This window comes from Neoarius graeffei, chromosome 11 (genome assembly GCF_027579695.1).
Source record: "Neoarius graeffei isolate fNeoGra1 chromosome 11, fNeoGra1.pri, whole genome shotgun sequence".
Classification (NCBI taxonomy): domain Eukaryota; kingdom Metazoa; phylum Chordata; class Actinopteri; order Siluriformes; family Ariidae; genus Neoarius; species Neoarius graeffei.
Window position 1 is genome coordinate 10,795,500 of NC_083579.1, and position 20,709 is coordinate 10,816,208.

Genomic DNA, 20,709 nt, shown 5'->3' on the forward strand with positions numbered 1-20,709 from the left:
CTCATATGTTGATTCTAACTTTAAACCAGAGGCCTCAATTGTAAGCGTCATGGTGGCGGTTTAATGGGTAGCGGCATGTTGATCAGTAAATTAAGCGTAGTGGGACCGCTACGCTATGATGCTTTAGGGGAAACCCTGAATATCACTACATCATTTATATCACTGGCAGCAACGTCATGACATGTAGGGATGATGATGATTTTCCAGTTCAGAAAATTGCCAATTCTGTTCTGTGATTTTGCCAATTTTTCCTTTTTTTTTCTAATAAGAGACAGGAAAACTTACCTTATACTGATTATACGCTTTTGGAGTTCTGAAATCCATCAAAACAAAACTTGAGCACTAAGTTTTTTTATTTGATTTCTACATAATTACAGACGCTCAGGTTCAATTTGGGAGAACGAGAGAAAGAAGTTGTTGAAGAAATGTACGGAATCACCTCCGCTGAAAGACAAAATGTCAGAGCGTCAGCGATGCAGTAGCTCACACGGTCGTACCGATCACCAAACCAGGGAGGAACTACAGTACTGTGCAGACTGATTAGATCTCAGTGTTGTAGTCGAGTCACTAGATTAGATAAAACTTTATTGATCCCTTTGGGCAGGTTCCCTCAGGGAAATTAAGATTCCAGCAGCATCATTACAGGTAAACAGAGAAAATAGAGAAAACCTCTAGATAAATTAAAATAAATTAATTTACATATACAAATATAAAAAGAATAAAATATGGGGAAGGGGGGGAGAATGGGGGGGCGCGGCAGGAGAGATATTGCACTTTATATTGCACATTGTTCGGTATTGCTTATTGTTAGGCTAGGCTACTGCTCCTTCCCGTCCTCTGTCCTCCTGTTACCCCTCCTCCCCCCCAGAGAGGAGTTGTACAGTCTGATGGCGTGAGGGACAAAGGAGTTTTTGTGTCTGTTAGTCCTGCACTTGGGAAGGAGCATTCCGTCACTGAACAGGCTCCTCTGGTTGCTGATGACGGTGTGCAGAGGGTGACTGGCATCGTCCATGATGTTCAATAGTTTGTCCATAGACCTATTCTCTGCCACCATCACCAGAGAGTCCAGCTTCGTGCCGACCACAGAGCCGGCCCGCCTGATCAGTTTGCCCAGCCTGGATGTGTCCTTCTTGGATGTGCTGCCCCCCCCCCAGTACACCACGGTGTAAAACAGGACACTGGCGACCACGGACTGATAGAACATCCACAAGAGTTTCCTGCAGATGTTAAAGGACCGCAGCCTCCTAAGGAAGTATAGCCTGCTCGGTCCCTTCCTGTGTAAGTGATTGGTGTTGCAAGTCCAGTCCAGCTTGCTGTCCAGCCACAGCCCGAGGTACTTGTAGGAATCCACAGCCTCCACCTTGACTCGCTCGATCAGAACTGGTCGTGACCTTGGTCTGGACCTCCCAAAGTCAATGATCAGCTCCTTGGTCTTCGAGGTGTTGAGCTGCAGATGGTTCCTGTTGCACCACACAGCAAAGTCCCTCACCAGGCTCCTATAATCCTCCTCTCTGTCGTCACTGATACACCCAACGATGGCTGTGTCATCGGCAAACTTCTGAACGTGACACAGCTCCGAGTTGTAGCAGAAGTCCGCGGTGTACAGGGTGAAGAGAAGAGGGGCCAGCACCGTGCCCTGGGGTGCTCCGGTGTTGCTAATCACAGTGTCAGACGTGATGTCCTTCAGCCTGACGTACTGCGGCCTGTCAGTGAGATAGCTGGAGATCCAGGTGACCAGGCAGGGGTCCACTCGCATCCTGTTCAGTTTGTCCTGAAGCAATAGGGGCTGGATGGTGTTGAAGGCACTCGAGAAGTCCAAGAAGAGGATCCTCACTGTGCCATTTCCCTTATCCAGATGCGAGTGGGCTCGGTGTGGCAGGTAGAGAGACTAAACCTCGAGTCTGAGTCCAGTCTCGAGTCCCCAGTGCTCAAGTCAGAGCCATTAAAGAAAATTTCGAGTCGAGTCCGAGAACAAGACTCCAACTGCACCATTTGACGGTGGCTGTTTCAGCGCCATTAACATTAGTTTGTTCCTGAACATGACACATGAACAGGTGCATGTGTTTCTCTGTCAGGGAGTGTGACGCATTCTGTCAGAGATGGTTGGGAGACGGATGCAAGTGCAGAAGGTGTGTTTATTAATACAAGTGAAGACACAAACAATCCAGAACAGCAGGCAAAATCGTGAAACAGGCAACAGGTCGACCGAGGCACAAACAGGCTATCGTAGACTCGGCAGAATCAAAGACGAGAAACAGGAAATCAAACAAAGAAATAAGGCTCGGTAATGTGTCTGCAACGCAACTCAATACTTCGCAAAGTAAGTGTGTTTTCACAGTTTTAATATAGGCGTGCTGATTGCACCTTAATCCTGCGCAGATACGAGTCGTTTATGGCGCACGCGAGTCCCCGCTTGGCGCATGCGAGCTGTCCGGAGCGCGCCCGAGAGTCTATCTGATGCAAGGTGCACAGGTGTGACACTTGCACGAAATTAGTACAAAAATTAATGTAGATATAAATATAAATATCTTATGCCAAATTATTATGGCATGTTACAAAAAATAAAGAAAACAATAATCAGAGGACACCATGAGAGCATAATAACGGAAAATTTACGGTTTTCACCTTGAGTGGGAATGAAGCACAAATCAGTATTTGACAGTTATTCCACAAAATCGAGTCGTACATCAGCTGATAGCCGATGAGGCGCGTAGCACAGAGTTGTCTATAAGCCGTGTACTACGAGATTGAGTGGAATAACTGTTTTATTCTATCCACATTCACTGGATTTTGAGAAACGGAGCATTTTTATTTATATTTTTTGCAAATTCGATCAATAAAATCTTTATGCAAAACGTCCGACAAAATCATTTCCGCCTCGAATGTAAACAAACCGGCGAAATGACAGGCGCAATTTGTGAAAAATGCGATAATGATATATAATTCTTGAAAAAAGGTCATTTAAAAAAATAAATAAATATGTTCTTACCATCAAATACTTTCATTCCATATTTTGTTGCTTTTTTTTTGTATCTTTGGGGTTTTGTTTTTGAGTTTTTATTTTGTCCTCGGTTGGTTCAGCAACGCGCTCTGCCATTTTGTTTTTCTCTATTCACGGTATAGGAGCCGATATCCTAGTAGTAGAGTAGCCAATCAAAGCGTGCGACTGCTCATATCCAGTGAATATGGATAGAATAATTAGCTTTAGATCTCACCTCCTGCTGCTGGAAGACGTCGGTGTATTTGCCCAGTCCCAGCGTGCTGAAGAGCTCCGGCAAGTCTGTACCTTTGAGAGAGGAGCTCAGAGACGACACCTTACTGCCACCCATGAACGAGATACACTCCATGTAGTTACTGCTGCTCAGGTACTGATCCATGGCTAAGTCACACAAATACACACACTAATGAGTACTGAGATCTATATAGTTCCTGTTATCGGTACTGATATTGGTAGAATTATACCATTATAATCAACTGGTCAACTGATTTCATATAAAAAGGTTCCTTTAGTGTTCAACACACACTACTAGCTCTCACCGGTCCTGCTCTTGTTCCTCTCCGGCGCGCTGATGGTGGAAGGGAATGTGTGTGCTGTTGCTCCATTACCATTCATTACACAACTTCCGTTTCTTGTGCACCAGCTCTCACCGTCGGCGTCGCTACTCGGAGTCTCCCTGCTGCATGGTACGGAGAGAGGACACTGACACACACACACACACACACACACACACACACACACAAACATAAGAGCAGGATTCTCTTTGCACGTGTTTGCATGTATACAGTAAATCGTTTTGGTAGTCAATTATTTGCAATTATTATTTGTAGAATTTTTTTTTTATGAGATTGTATGCATGGTGTGTGCGCTCCCATAAATTCTGTGTTGTACACGCTTGTTATAGAAGCCACATATCACTGATGAGTGTATCAGAAAATACAGGTTACAGTTTATCATGGTGTACTTAATAGGCATGTAAAGATTCACCCAATTCGCGATTCAATTTCGCCACAAAATGTCAATGAGAGCACAATATCCCCCGCAGGCAACTCGGCCAGAACTCTAGTAAAATGTGACCGAATTGAACGAAATTTGAATATGCGTATTATCAACATATAACAAAGAATTCTGTCAAGTTTCGTGAAATTCCTCCAAAAATTGTGAGAAGAGTTGATTTCAGAAAGTGAGTACCCTTCCTGGGACAAACAGACATAATCCCCCTTTTGGGCCTTTCGGCCAGCGGGGGATAAAAATTGTGAGGGAAGTTGATTTCAGAAAGCAAGCACACCTTGATGAAATTGCCAAAGTACAAGTTTGTTAATATTCAAGGGCATAACTCTGGGAAAATTTGCCCAAATTAAACGAAATTTCAATATTCGTATAACTGTCGTATAACAAAGCCTTTTGCAAATTTTGGTGAAATTCCTCCACAAATTGTGAGAGGAGTTGATTTCAGAAGAATGTACACCCTCATAAAATTGTCAAAGTACAAGTTATTTAATCAAGGGTCAAAACTCTGGGAAAATTTTCCCAAATGAAATTAAATCGCAATATGCCCATTACCATTATATAACAAGGCCTTTTACCAAGCTTCGAGAAATTCGTCCAAAAATTGTGAGAGGAGTCGATGTCAGAAGGCGAGCACACCTTCATGAAACTGTGAGTACACAAGGTTGTTAATCAAAGGCCACAACTCTGGTAAAATGCGACTGAATTGAACAAAAGAATATGCGTACTACCGACATATAACAATGCCTTTTGCCAAGTTTTGTGACATTCTTCCGAAAATTGTGAGAGGAGTTGATTTTGGAAGACGAGTACCCCTCCCAGGATGGACAGACATCGCCATCACATAATCCCCCTTCGGGCCTTTCTTTTTTTTTTTTTTAATAGAAAGAAGTTAGTTTGATTACCAAAAAATGTTTTAAATACAACATTTATTTTCTTATTCATCAACTCATATATTCCTTTTTTTTAACAATAAGAATAAAAAAAACTTGTTTCATTTTCTTAATAACCAACAATAATTATTTACCCACATTTGCAAAGGTTGGAGTGAAACATAATAGCCTATTAACTGAAATATTCATTTTATTAAAAATGAAAGTTAATAACAATAAACCTTTTCTTCATAAACATTTATGAACATTTCTACTTCCTCTATTTGCTTCTCTTCTCGATCTTTCAGCAGTCTGTAAAAACAGAGCTCTGATTTCTTGTTAAATCTATTTGTACTCAATCACACGACAGCTCTTTCCCACTTTAGATTTGTTTTTTGTGTGTTTTCGTGGCATTAGAGCTGTGTTACTTCCACCTACAGTGAAGTCACCCTGCAGTTATTCCCTTTTTTTTTTTTTTTTAAACATTATTGTGCCCTCTGCTGTCTAATCACTGCGAGAGAAAAACTAAGATTACACAGCCTGGTAATAATCGTGATAATTTATTTAATTGATTCAAATCATGATAAATTTGTGTTGTGATTCATCATCGCACGATATACTGTTACATACCTCGTACTTAAGGCAGCTGGGCCATAGAAGGTTCACGCTGCACGCTGCACGCTGCACACTACACGCTACACGCGTGTAAAGAAAAGTGGACAAACGTAGCATGACTTGCTCTGGGCCATAGAACGGCGTTCACGTTGCACGCTGCACACTTCACGCGTGAAGCGTGAAATGAACATGCACACTTTTTTCTAGGCGTGAAGATGGAAATTCCAGTCAATGCATGCGGTCACCGCCGCGCCAGCCAATCAGAACGGGTCTAGGGAGATAACTCTATGCTTTCAGGGGAAAACTTCAGAAAAAATATAATTGAATGGTATAATTGAAAAATAGTTCTTCATCGGGATTGTCAAGCAGATTATAGAATGTTCGGTGAAATTCACCACGGGTTTCTCTCAGAAGGAAGTGTTCTCGGCTCCAAATTCTGTTCCTTTTTCTCTTCCTCTGTCTCAGTAAAAGCAGAATGAGGCAATCGTCGTCATCCGAAGAGTCCATATTGCGGTCAAAGTAGAACAGACGCAACACGTGAACATCCAAGCATGAAGTTTAATGGCCCAGGGTCCGGTTCTTCACGTGAACGTGTAGCGTGCAGCATGCAGCGTGAACCTTCTATGGCCCAGCTGCCTAAGGAATTAGACGTGTTTTTTTTTTTCAAAATGGACAAAGAGACGTCATGAACTTCTAGATTAATATAATGAAGTCGAAGTTGCATGTGTGAAATTTAGACAGGAAACACGAGTGGTATAGTTGTGCCAGCTCTCCCCGACAGAGGAGAAATCATCATCATCGAGAGGAAATAACTGGAAATAAACTAACGTCTAATTGAGAGAGCAGATATACAGCATCGTGTAAGTAGTCCAAGCTCTCTGGAGAATAAAAATACATTTAATTGCATCATACAGCTTAAAGTAAAATTATATGTAATGCAAATGTAGCTTGTGTGTGCGTGTGAGAGAGGATACCGTAGTGTTAACAGTGGGTTTGTAAGCTGTGTGGCTGACTCTGCGGAGCTGCTTGATGCTCTCTGCAGGCATAGACTTGGAGAAACCGAGTCCGCTCCATGTGTTGGTCGGGGTCCGAACCTCAGTCACTACTGGCTTCTTCAGCATGGCTGAAACAAACCCCCACACACAGAGACAAAAGCTAACTATCTGCACAGTCGACTCAAACTCAATAGAACATGCAGCAAAAGACAACACTAACTCTACACACACACAACAAGCGGATTCCCAACTGACCTTTAGTGGCAAGTAGCTTCTTCTGTTCGTAGTCATAGGCCTAAAAAGATACCACACACATACATTTATATAATTTTTTTTCTATCCACATTCACTGGATATGAACAATCGCACGCTCTGACTGGCTACTCTACTACTAGGATATCAGCTCGTATACCGTGAGTAGAGAAAAACAAAATGGCGGAGCACATCAAGTCAGATATAAATCACTCTTATCAAGCATTTAAAAGAAACAGAAATAGCTAAAAGAATATCGTGAGCCCCCCCCCCCCAAAAAAATGTCCTGTTCCACACTCCAGCCCAGTCGGTGGCAGTAATGCACCTTTAAGTTGGTTTTCCAACCACCAAAAAACCCTAAAGAAGAAAAAGAAAATGGCGGCGCGTGTTGCTGAAGCAACCGAGGACGAAATAAAAACTCTACTTGAAAAGAAAACGCCAAAAAATACAAAAAAAGCGCAACATAACATGGAATAAACATATCTGATGTTAAGAACGTATCTTTTTTTTTTTTAAAAGAATTATTACAGCATTTTTCACAAACTGCTCCTGTCATTTCGCCGGTTTGTTTACATTCTAAGCGGAAATTATTTTGTCGGATGCTTTAGATAAAAGTTTTTATTTATTGAATTTGCAAAAAATAAAAAATGCTCAGTTTCTCAAAACACAGTGAATGTGAATAGAATAAAACATGCGCGCCTCATCGGCTATCAGCTCATGTATGACTCAATTTCATGGAATAACATTTTTATTTATATATATATATATATATATATATATATATATATTAGTGCTGTCAAAAATGTCGCGTTATTAACGTGTTAACTTGACTCAATTTTAACGGCGATAATTTTTTTATCGCGAGATTAACGCTCTGTGACATGATGCCACGCCCCGCACAGCCAGAGTCCTCTGCCCTCCCCCGAAGAGCCACGGTGCTCGGCTTAGGTTTCGTTTTCCCATCAGCGGCTCCAGCCCCACTTTGCAGTGGCTGTGACAAGACGTGCTATGCTCTGCAATAAAAAAAAAAAAAAAAAAAAAACACAACAACAACAAAAAAAAAACATTGGTACAACCAGTGTTCGAACTATGCCGATATTTTTGGGGGGTCCTTTTTTTCCCCTTGGGGGGGTGCTTGCGCTTGTCTCAGAGCGCGGATCTCCATCGCGCGCTCACTTCGGATATGCAAATGCTTCCCGTTACACACGATTGCTATGTCAATAAACATCATTTTGCCAATATTTTAGAGACCCCCCCAACATTTCCCAAATCATGTTTTCAAGGGATCTCATGTCTGTTTCAGGGGATCTCGGATCCCCCGAGTACCCCCGTAGTTCGAACGGTGAGCAAGCCCATTCACTTTATGCTGATAAGAGAATTACAATGGTTTTTCATGTGACAAAAATGTGCGATTAAATTGCGATTAATCGCGAGTTAACTATGACAGTCGCGACATTAATCGCGATTAAATATTTTAATCGCTTGACAGCACTAATTAATATATATATATATATATATATATATATATATATATATATATATATATATATATATATATATATGCTATTACACAGTTGCACAAAAATATAAAGTTTATCTTTGAGTGGTGAAAATACAGGGTGTTTCAAAAAATTTGATATAATTTCACAATCTAATAACTTTGCCAATTCTCGTTCAAGTGACCTCAAATTTTAACAGCGTGTGTGGAAACGGGTCAAAATTTTATGTTTAATGTTTTTAGGTCTAGAAATGCCATTCGCTGGAAAAAAAAAAGGCGTTGTGTGTGTTACAGTACGTTCGAATACAGTCGAACAAGACTGTGCAGCATGCATTTATGAGAGGATTCTGTAAAAATGCACCAACTGCAGTGCGGATTCGGACACGGCACAAGAAGTTCAAAGAGGAAGGCTGTGTGTGTCTCAGGTAGCGCGCATATTGAACATTTGTGAAATTGTTCATGGAATCCACATACCTTTGAATTTCTCGTTCAAATTTTGAGGAATAAATCTTATATTGCTCAACATTAAGCCTGTTCAGTTTCATTTACCTGGACTATGTAGTTTCTGGGATATTTACATCTCAAATAATATGAAATTTTTTGAAAACACCCTGTATATTTCACGAGTGAGCAAAGCGAACAAGTGAAAATATTTTCAACATGAGAAGATAAACTTCATATCTTCACACCACCGTGTACTGTTCTTTATATTATCTCATCTCATTATCTCTAGCCGCTTTATCCTTCTACAGGGTCGCAGGCAAGCTGGAGCCTATCCCAGCTGACTACGGGCGAAAGGCGGGGTACACCCTGGACAAGTCGCCAGGTCATCACAGGGCTGACACATAGACACAGACAACCATTCACACTCACATTCACACCTACGGTCAATTTAGAGTCACCAGTTAACCTAACCTGCATGTCTTTGGACTGTGGGGGAAACCGGAGCACCCGGAGGAAACCCACGCGGACACCATGCAAACTCCGCACAGAAAGGCCCTCGCCGGCCACGGGGCTCGAACCCGGACCTTCTTGCTGTGAGGCGACAGCGCTAACCACTACACCACCGCGTCACCCTTCTTTATATTACATAATATTATATTATATGGACGCAGGCGGCACGGTGGTGTAGTGGTTAGCGCTGTCGCCTCACAGCAAGAAGGTCCGGGTTCGAGCCCTGTGGCCGGCGAGGGCCTTTCTGTGTGGAGTTTGCATGTTCTCCCCGTGTCCGCGTGGGTTTCCTCCGGGTGCTCCGGTTTCCCCCACAGTCCAAAGACATGCAGGTTAGGTTAACTGGTGACTCTAAATTGAGCGTAGGTGTGAATGTGAGTGTGAATGGTTGTCTGTGTCTATGTGTCTACCCTGTGATGACCTGGCGACTTGTCCAGGGTGTACCCCGCCTTTCGCCCGTAGTCAGCTGGGATAGGCTCCAGCTTGCCTGCGACCCTGTAGAACAGGATAAAGCGGCTACAGATAATGAGATGAGATGAGATTATATGGACGCATCCACCAAAAAAAAAAAAAAGGCAAGTCAGCCAAAAAATTTTAAATTTTGAACCGGTTCATCATTTCCACAAATGTGTGTCTAGTCAGCAGAAAAACACAGGGAGTGATGTCATCGGAGTGAAATTTCAGGAAATGTCACTCAGATCCGCGATGCGTTTCGTATGAAAAATGCAAGTTTTTCAACACGAGAAGATAAACTTCATATCTTCCAGCCAGGGTGTGATTTTCTTATTATATCGACACATTCACAAAAAAAAAAAAAGTCTCCAGATTTATCAAAATGATTTCCTCATGAGTGAAGATATTAGAAAATGTGTTACTCCATGTCCTGGATGTAGTGTGTATGAAAAATACGAGTGGCGTATTTCCCAGTAAAACACTCATGTCTACATAATAAACACACCTATACACAGACACTGGTATGTTGGCAGTGTGCATACGGTATATCTACATGCCTGTAGGACTATTACTGGTGAGTGAGAGTAAGGCTACGTTCAGACTGCACCCTGAAACGACCCATATCCGATTTTTTTGCCCATATGCGACCTGTATCCGATTTGTTATTGACAATCTGAACGACACAGATCCGATTTTTTCACATGCGACCCAGGCCGCTTGGATATGTGGTCCTAATTCCGATGCATATCCGTTATTTTCACATGCGACTGCAGTCTGACCGGACAGGTCGCATTCATGCGACCTACACATCATCAACAAGAGACAAACGTCACTATTCTGCGTTGGCTAATCCCGCCTCTTTGGTGGAAAACAACAACATTTGTACAGTTTTCAGAATTTAAATAGACTTTTATAGAATTGATCAAGCTAATGGTGGATTTGGTAGGGACCTAGATGTTAAACCATCCTGTATTACAAGATAAGATTGTTCTGGAAATTTCCAGTAATTTGACACCTTCGGTCTCATTAGTCTGCTGCCCACATTCATCAGATTATTGTGTGAGTTCCGCCGCCGCCACAAAAACCACATCGCCAGGTCTCGCCTCATCTCCATGCTTTACTTGCAAACTTGAAGAGTGCGCTTTTTTTTTGTTTACGTATTAGGTAGATGTGCTTATTACGTGTCAATTTGCGCATGCGGGACACTTTTGGGTCGTTTTCCGTTCATATTGGAGATCGCATATAAGTCTCATATAATTGGTAATGTGAACGGCCTAACAAAAAAATCGGATTTCACAACAAATCGGATATGGGTCGTTTCAGGTTGCAGTCTGAACGTAGTGTAACTGAAGAAACGAAAAAGCATACAGATACTGTGCACGTGTGCGCATGTGTATACTTGTATATGAGGGGCCAGTCTGTTCCTCTCTGCTGCTCTCTCGCTGCCTGGTGCTCTCTTATCAGCGACTGCGTCAGGCTCGGAATCCGACAGCAGACACTCTGATCTACACACAAAAGAGTAATTAACAGGAAGGTCCTTTAGGACCCAGGAGCCAAGAAGAAACAATCGCTGGCTTTAATTATGTAATACTAATGAATCTACATCTGGCATCAGTAGATATACACTAATAATCCATTATTCATGAGTGACTCGTTTGTTTCACCATCTCGGTCACAACAGAGTCTGATGATGTTCTTGTAATTTTGGACTTCAGTGAGATGGTGGGTTTAACGCTGGCTTTCTGGTTTTGTTGCTCTTGGAGATAAGAGTAAGATCACCACAGGGATGTTGGAGCGTGATGGAGTAGCCGGCTCACAGCTCCAGGGTCACCTGACCTCGGGTTACATCCATGCGAGTTTCCTCCAGGATGCCAAGTAGATGGACCGGGCTGTGCTAAACGGCCCCTAGGTGCACGTGCGCATGTGTGTATGGAGTGCTGTGATGGACTGCAATCCAATCAAAGTGTATCCCGAACTCACACCTTGTTCCCAGGACTGGTTTCGGATCCACTGACCATAATAAAGTGGATGGATACTGAAGATGAATGAATGAATATTTGTTGGCGATGAGGGCAGTCAGGGTAGGGTTTGGGTTTCGTTCCTACTAAAACTCTTGAGCTTTGATGTGAATTAGTGATGATGACATTGTGGCGTGTTTGGGTTTTTGTTCCTACCGGAGATGAGAGTTCTTTGTGCCTTGGAGCAGTTCTACAGCCTGCCGTTTCCCTGACGACACCGTACAGGACGTCAGCATCTGCTTCAGTTCGCTCCCATTGGCTGAGTGGGATGGGCTTCTGGGCATGCCCACTTCGACAAACGTGTCTGAGCCTGGGAGGAGGAACAAAACTAAAAATACATGTCTTCTCTTTGTTTATTCGTTCTCTCTCTCTGTATTTTAAATATTAACTGGCGAATGAGAGAAAAATCAAGCGCCACTTTGGTCACGCCGATTTAATAACGGTGTCTGTTTAGAATTTCTACCTTCATCAGAGCTAGATTTGTTTGAAAGAGCTTCTGATTGGCTGTGTCCATTAACTTCCTGTGCTGGGTCACAATGGGTGGGGCCAAGCATGGATTCACTTAGTGACACGGATGAAATCCCTCTGTACATAGAAGGCATCTACAACACACACACACACCTCTACTTCAGGCTTAATTATATAACTGAAGCCAGTGAAGCTACATTTCCAGGCTGACACTCACGTGTGTTTTGAGTTGTTCTGTGCTCACTGGTTTGTGGATTGGTGCCAGTCCTGGTGGGGGCGAAGGAGTGTGCGTATGAGTATGCGAGTGAGCGAGAGATGGACTCTGTGTGTAATTCTGGCTGTAACCATGGACTCCGGACAACAGCAGACCGCTGAGAGAACCCTGAGAGACAGACTGCAACATCAGCACAGAGGAGAACCCTGAGAGAGAGGGAGAGACAGACAAAGAAAACAGTATTTAATAAGCATCTCCACTAGAGGGAGCACTAACAGGAAGAGATGAGGTTTCTATGCCGAATTGCGTTATGATATTTAAGATTCAAGATTTTTATTTGTCATATACACAATAACAGACACAGCGGTTTATTAATGGGTAATGAAATTCTTATTTTGCAACTGCCCAACCAAACTACGCTTACCAATATTAAAAGAAATAGATATATAAAATGCGAAATATAAAATATAAAGTGCATATGGAATGCAAAATATAAAAGGTAGAGTGAAAAATGAAGATAACATTTAAAAAAAAAAAAGGAGAGGCAAACAAACAACGTGCAAACATAGAGGTAGATATACTGTGCAATGTCTTGTGCAAAATTGCTAATATAATCCGTGGTTCAAAAGCCTGATGGAAATATAGAGGTAGATGGTGATTATGGAGCACTTGCATGTGACGTCACAGCCGATCCAGATTGTGACAGATGCCATCTTGTCAGTCAAACGCCATATTCCGCCTTCTACTTCTGGTTCTACTTCTGCTTTTACGTCTACCTTTTCTTCTGGAAAACTCTACTATATACAATTCTACTACAACGGCTGCGGCTACAAGCTCTCCCTACCTGTGCACGTTTTTTATGTTTTTTGTGTGCATTTTTGCATGTTGTTCGTCTGTACCGGACTTCAATATCCACTACAACCGTATGGACTTACTGGACATTGGTTTCCAGCAGAAAAATTACGGTTTGTAGCGATTTCCATCGCTTGCACAACATTCCGGACGAGAAAAAAAAAAAAATTCCGGACGACATAGCGAGACCAGCGGGGTCTCCGTGGATTGTTATCGGAAGCAAAGCGAAGGAGGCGGCGTCGGGAACGGAAGCAAAAGCGAGGCTGCAGGCAGAGCCGGCCTGTTGACTAAGCTCAGAAAACAGCTACTCAAATCTCCACTGCTAAGCCTCTACCTCTCCAACGCCAGATCCATGTAAACAACACGGACGATTTGGAATTACAGCTGGAATTACCTTATTCTATAATCGGCTGGTCAGTGCTATACTCAATACTTAAGTGACTTACCCGTCCAATGAGGATTCTTGTTTACAAGATGCCACATCTGAGTCGCTGACAAATCCTGAATTTCTGTAAAGATAACTGTCCAGAGATTTATAGGCACGCAGTGCTTCACCACTGAACAGCGAGGGAAAGTTAATGAGGTAATTATACACGTCCGGGTATTCCGCTGGCAGTTCAAAATCCGGTCGTGAAAACTCCGTCCGGTAAGCCATAAGGGTCACTAATCTGTAGATCGTTTATTTTAGACATATATCTAGTTATCTGTTCATTAGAAAAATGAGCCGTGTAGTCCGTCGGTTGAAATTGATCCATTCTGTACACGAGTGCAGCAATATTCAGCGGTGTTTTTGACCGACAAGATGGCGGTTGTGTACTTTCCGGTCACGTGACTGCAAGATCTCTATAATCCGTGGTTCAAAAGCCTGATGGCCTGGAGGTAAAAACTGTTTGTCAGTCTAGTAGTCCTTGCTTTCACACTCCTGTAGCGTCTGCCAGATGGTAGGAGCATGAATTGAGGTATTTCACCCACGTGACCAAGTCACGTGACGCAGCCATTTTGGACGGCACGCTTAAGTCCTTCAGTGCAAGGCGGTATGAGATGGTGGAGACCTTTGCACATTTTAACAAGAAAGTAAGCTGTGATTCGTGTTAAATTGGATCTGTCTTTTATCACAAACACTGTACCCAGCCTTGGTATGGAGCCCTGTTTATTTATTTCTGTGTCCCGTTTCTTTCTAGCCTCTGTTATTGCGTTTTATGTCTGATGTCTGCTACATGCAACCCTAGACAAATTAACACTGCCTTGTTTCACTGCTCAGATGGGTTAACAAACACTGACCCATTTACTTTTTGCTATATATTTTATCAAAATTGCGTTAACTGATTAACCTGAAATGAAATGATCACTGCAAAGTCTGGAGTACTCTGTTGGCTCCCAATCCTGTCTCTTCACAGCTGCAATCCATTTGGCCCTCTTGTCTGGGTCAGTAGGAAACCGGTTTGATTTGATTTGATTTTATTCGATCATAATGTAAAATGAAGTACAAAATACATTAAAATCAGGATTACACAAGAAAGCGCAAGCACTTATTTCCATTGTGGTCCCATTAAAACACATAAAACAGCAATGGCAACGTTATGATTTGACTTAATATTGACTCACTGTACTATGTAAATGGTGAAAATAATAATAATAACCACAATAATAATAATAATAATAATAATAATAATAAATTGACTTAAATTGAATAGACTAATAGACAATGAAAATGCATTGTATAGACTAGACTGGAATTTGATTATAAAATTTGATTTCAAAAAGTATGACTAGTACCTATGGATAACAATTATAAAGTAAAATGTTGTATATATTAATAGTAAATATTAAATGATTAAATGATGATAAAGATAATATAATAGCAAATAATAATAACATTAAGGAAAAGACAGCAAAAACAATGAAAATAGAAATAATCTAACTGACAGCAAACAATAAACAAAAAATAAAGTAATATAAATGATAATAAAAAAGTACAAAGTAATATAAATAATATTTAATAATAAACGTTTTTATAAATAAAAATGATAATAAGATCAACTAAACAGTGAAAAAAGGGGAAAAGCTATACAGACAACAGAACAGTAATAAGAATTTTATTAGTGATAGTGTCGGTAGTGATGTGTCGGTCGCGAACGATCCGGTTCAAAGAGCCGGCTCTTTGAAGTGAACGACGGGAGCCAGCTCTTCGGTGGGAGCCGAGTTGGGGAGCCAAATTAGTTTTTTGTCCTTAGGTGCCTCAGAGAGAGAGAGACTTTCACAAAAAAAGTTGCTGTCCGATTGCGTCTTTGTGTTGTCTATTACCATTCAAAGGAAAAAAAGTAGCATGGTGTACGCCTACTTTTTTTGGTTGGGGGGGTTGATGTCATTCACAGCTGCGAAAATATGAAAATTGGTGTAATGCTTAAAGCTGTGGAGCGCAGGGGAGAGGAGTCTGTGAGGCACCTGAGGAGGGGAAAATCAGCTGCGTATTTTATATTGGTAATATAACACAGTTTTGCATTATCTTTGTGAGAAAATAATTTATTAATTGGTAAGTAAGTTTTATTTCTATAGCTAGAACATTGTTACACTGCTATACTTTACAAAGCTTTACAATGGCGACAAAAACTAAAAAATAAAATGGAAAACATCCTATTGATAAAATATAAATAATAATGTAATTAATTAACTAGTTAATTGCAGCAATTAAATCAAAAATAAAATCTCAGGAGCCGTTTGGGAGCCGAAAGAGCCGGCTCCTTATAGTAAGAAGAGCCAAAAGAGCCGGCTCCCGAAAAAGAGCCGAAATTCCCATCACTAGAAACCGGTAAAAGGAGCGTCCTGCACGCTGTCCCTGTCTGTTGTGGCAGCCCACAGCACAACAAGCAAACACCATGGTTATTTATAGAGTGCTTACTGACAAATTAATCCATTCTAGGTGTCTGTAACACGTTTTTTTTCAAGCTGGTTCTCCCTCTGTCTGCAGCGTTAGTATGTAGCTTGACGTTCAAAATGGCGGACACCGGGGCGTCACGTGACCCTGTGACGTCAGGTGAAATACCTCAATAGTCTGTGTTGTGGGTGTGTTTGGTCCCTGAAGATGCTCTGTGCCCTTTTTGTGACCCAGGTGTTGTAAACATCCTGTAGTGGGGGGAGGACAGCGCCACAGATGAACTGTGCCATTTTAGCCCATGTTTACATTAGACCGTATCAGCGGATCATCAGATTAACGTTTTTAAAACGATTAGTGTGCACACAGCAACACCAATACACGATTTGCGTGCACACAGCAACGCCAATACACGGATACGCTCGGCTTCGCAGGCATCCTGCGCTCCAAATCACTCCACCCTGAACAGCGAGTGCCCTCTGGAGGGTGCGCACTCTGGCCCTGCGCAGCTCACAGAGCGCGCGAGTATAGCGCACGAGCAGTGATTCGGGACTGAGCCGCTGTGTGTGTGATCCCAGCGCATATCACTTACCACTTGCAAGTGGAAGGATGGCAAGCCTAAAGACAATCATAACTACACAATGGGCAGTATTTGCATCAGTATTTGCAGTATTTTCATACTTTTATACTCTTTAATGAAAGGTGATACAAGGCGGAAGTCCGCGCCGTTTTTCAGCAGTCGCGTCACATGACCAACGCCAGCGAATCAGGAAGGTGGATGTCACAGTGACGTTGTCCAATGACGACGCCCAATGACGACGCCAGCTAGAGCTCAGCACAGCGTATCCGCGTATCCTCAATGTTTACACAGCACCGGACCAGACACGATCTGGATTGAATACGTGGACCCTGGCGGATTCCCGTTTCCCGGCGTTTCCAGGCGGTTTAATGTAAACAGACAGTGCATCCGCGAAGAAAACGAGACAGATACGGTCTAATGTAAACTTGGCCTTAATGACACGCTGGAGAGCCTTTCTGTCCTGAATTCTGCAGTTCCCGTACCACACAGTGATGGAATGTGTCAGGACACTCTCCACTGTGCACCTGTAGAAGTTGCTGAGGAGTTTGGTGGACAGTCCAAATTTCCTCAGCTTCCTCAGGAAGAAGAGTCTCTGTTGAGCCTTCTTGATGGTCTGCTGTGTGTTGTGTGTCCAGGTGAGATCCTCACTGATGTGAGTTCCGAGGAATTTAAATGTTTTCACCCTCTCCACCTGTGTCCCGTTGATGTGCAGCAAGGCGTGCTGGTCTCTCCTCCTCTTCCTCAGGTCAATAATCATCTCCTTGGTCTTCTCAGCATTCAAGGAGAGGTTATTTTCCTGGCACAAGGAGACCAGCCGAGCCACCTCCTCCCTATAGGCGTGCTCATCTCCGCCGGTGATCAGCCCAATGACAGTGGTGTCGTCAGCGAACTTGATGGAAATGTTGCTCTGGGTGGGGGTGCAGTCGTAGGTGAAGAGTGTGTACAGGAGTGGACTGAGCACACAGCCTTGGGGGGTCCCTGTGCTCACTGTCTTGGTGCTGGATGTTCTGGTACCGACTCTGACAGCCTGGGGTCTGTTTGTGAGAAAGTCCAGGACCCAGCAGCAGAGGGAGGATGTCAGTCCAAGGGTGGAGAGCTTCTCAGTCAGTCTGCTGGGGATGACGGTGTTGAAGGCTGAACTGTAGTCCACAAACAGCATTCGAACATGGGTGTCCCTGTGTTCCAGGTGTGACAAGGCTGTGCACTGACGGCATCATCAGTTGAACGGTTCTGACGATATGCCAATTGAAGGGGGTCTATTGTGTCTGGGATGCCCTTTTTGATGTATGACATGACTATCCTCTCAAAACACTTCGTTACAACTGAAGTGAGTGCAATTGGGCGATAGTCATTCAGGCATGTTATACTGTTTTTCTTTGGGAGGGGCACTATGGTGGTGGTCTTGAAGCATGTGGGCACAGAAGACATGGAGAGGGACAGGTTGAAAATGTCTGTGAAGACCTCTGCTAACTGTGTGGAGCAGGCCCTCAAAGCACGGCCGGGGATGTTGTCAGGGCCGGCTGCCTTTCGGGGGTTAGTCCTCCTGAAGACCTTGCTCACCTCGGTTATGGTCACAATAGGTGAAGAGCTCTGTGCTGCCTCTGGTGGTAGAATCCCTCTGCGTTGGTTGGTGTTGAGGGTGTCGAAGCGAGCATAGAACTCGTTCAGCTCATCTGGTGTTGTGGTTGGCTGTGACCCTGCTGTTCTTCTGCTGGAAATTGGTGATGTGTTGCAGGCCCTGCCACATGCATCTGGAGTCTGAGGTGTTGTAATAACCTTCCAGCTTCAGTCTGTACTGCCTCTTGGCTTCCCTGATGGATCTGCGTAGGTCATATCTGGCCTTTTTATATCCATCTGCGTCGCCAGAGGCAAAAGCGGTGGAGCGTGCATGTAGCATGTAGCGTACAGTACTTCACTGTTAATCCAAGGTTTTTGGTTAGGATATATTTTGCAGCGCTCGGTGGGGACAATGTCATTAATACACGTACTGATATAGCTGGTGACCACAGATGCATACTCCTCTAAATCCACAGAACAGTCTTCTGTCAAAGCAGCAGTCTTAAACACATCCCAGTTTGTAGAACTGAAGCAGAGGTTTCATTTTCCAGCTTAGGGCTGAAAATGTTACTATGCAATTGAATATGTCGTCTAATCTTAATATTTCTTCATTAAATACAAAACATAACAGTTTCTACTGAAACAGTAATGTATCAGAACGAGTGCATTAATACAAACCTTAACATAAAAAAATAAAGACTGGTGAGAGAATGTTTATAGCTGCTTTAAAAACTTAACAGCTTTATTGGCCTTCAAACAACAAAACTACAAGACATACAAATCAAACAAAACCATCGGGAAAACAAACAAACGTCATCAGGAGAGGACGCATCCACCTGGCCCCCGCATGAAACCCCACTCCAAATTTCACAAAGTTGAACTGGTTGCCATGGAAATATGGAAAAAATAAATCACAAAAATCTCAAAAGGCATGACTCCTCTAGTCACTTAACATAACTGCCAAGTTTCGTGAAAAAAAATTCCTAATAGTTTTTGAGTTACGCTCCAGAAACTAAAATGTTTACAGACGGATGGATGGACGGACAGACAGAGCGATAGCTATATCCCCCCCATTATATGCCAGGGGAACAAAAAAGTAAGGTCCAAAAGGGTAGGCACAAACAGGACCTAGAGTCCCCATGTAAGGCACCTCCCTACTAAAACGTTAAATCTCGACGGACTTAGACAAAACAAAAGTAAAATCTATTGTTGCCAATGGCAACCACAAGCCACAAGTACGACAGAGCAAGGCCCATCAGTATCAAAAACATTAATTAAACCGATCCTTGTACACATTAGACTTGTGCCCCTTTTCCACCAAAGCAGTTCCAGGGCTGGTTCGGGGCCAGTGCTTAGTTTGGAACCGGGTTTTCTGTTTCAACTGACAAAGAACTGGCTCTGGGGCCAGAAAAACCGGTTCCAGGCTAGCACCAACTCTCTGCTGGGCCAGAGGAAAGAACCGCTTACGTCTGGGGTGTGTGTGTGTGTGTGTGTGTGTGTGTGTGTGTGTGTTGTTAAGACCAACAACAATAACAAGACCGCGAAAGATCGCCATTTTTAAGCGACGAGAAGCAGCAGCTGTACAAACGCGAAGTCATCCATTATTATTATTGTTATTGCTGCTGCTGCTTCTTCCGTGTTGTTTTTGCTTCGATATTCTCGCCAAGGTTTATGCAAACGTAGCGACGTAACTGACGTATACAGCGACGTAATGACGTGGCTTCCCTTAGCACCGCGAGCTATGGAAAAGCAAACTGGTTCTCAGCTGGCTCGCAAGTTGAACGAGTTGTGAACCAGCACCAGCCCCAAACCAGCCCTGGAACTGATTTGGTGGAAAAGGGGTATTAGACAACCTTTATTGTCATTCAGTATGCAACAAGTGTACACCAAACGAAATTTCATTTGCAAATTGGCTCAGCACAGAAATAAATATGAAGAGTATTAAATTCAATTATGCAGCAGCAGAAATATTATAAAGTGCAATAGTATAAAGTGACCTGTGGAATTTGGAATGTTCAAGTTATGAATAGAAGTTTAGAGTTTGGGTTTGGAGTTCAGCAGTCTGGTGGCCTGGAGGAAAAAAGCTATTACAGAACCTGGTGGTCCTGCACCTAATGCGCACTGTCAGCTCCTTCTAAACCCTTCAGCCCAAAAAGAGAGACGTCCAGAAGCTGCTGCAGAAACTCCTGACTCCGCCCAAACGTTCAGCCAACCTCTTTCCAGAGGCCAGAGGGGAGAACAGTCCATAATGAGGGTGTGAGGGGTCACTGATGAAGTTTCTGGCTTGAGACATGCAATGCCTTGGTGCAATGTCCTGAATGGAGGGAAGAGAAGTCCCAATGATTTTCTCTGCTGTCCTCACCACTCTCCTCACATTCTTCCAGTCAGAGGCACTGCAGCCTCCACACCACACAGAGATGCAGCTGGTTAAAACGCTCTTTATGGTGCTTCTGTAGAATGTAGGGAGGATGGGCCGGGGCAGGTGGGCTCCTCTCATCCTACACAG

At 43.1% G+C, this 20,709-nt stretch overlaps 1 protein-coding gene across 3 annotated transcripts in view; it reads right to left on the bottom strand.

Moving 5' to 3' along the window:
- Positions 1 to 20,709, bottom strand: part of bicc1a (BicC family RNA binding protein 1a) — a 182,022-nt gene that overhangs the window by 13,172 nt on the left and 148,141 nt on the right. For all 3 annotated transcript variants that reach the window (XM_060933407.1, XM_060933406.1, XM_060933408.1), the window contains exons 12-19: positions 12,346 to 12,548; positions 12,124 to 12,262; positions 11,817 to 11,970; positions 11,042 to 11,147; positions 6,744 to 6,783; positions 6,468 to 6,616; positions 3,538 to 3,700; positions 3,216 to 3,379 (exon numbers count right to left, since the gene is read on the bottom strand). In XM_060933407.1, coding sequence (XP_060789390.1) covers positions 3,216 to 3,379; positions 3,538 to 3,700; positions 6,468 to 6,616; positions 6,744 to 6,783; positions 11,042 to 11,147; positions 11,817 to 11,970; positions 12,124 to 12,262; positions 12,346 to 12,548 — 1,118 coding nt within the window. The remainder of the gene's footprint in view (positions 1 to 3,215; positions 3,380 to 3,537; positions 3,701 to 6,467; positions 6,617 to 6,743; positions 6,784 to 11,041; positions 11,148 to 11,816; positions 11,971 to 12,123; positions 12,263 to 12,345; positions 12,549 to 20,709) is intronic.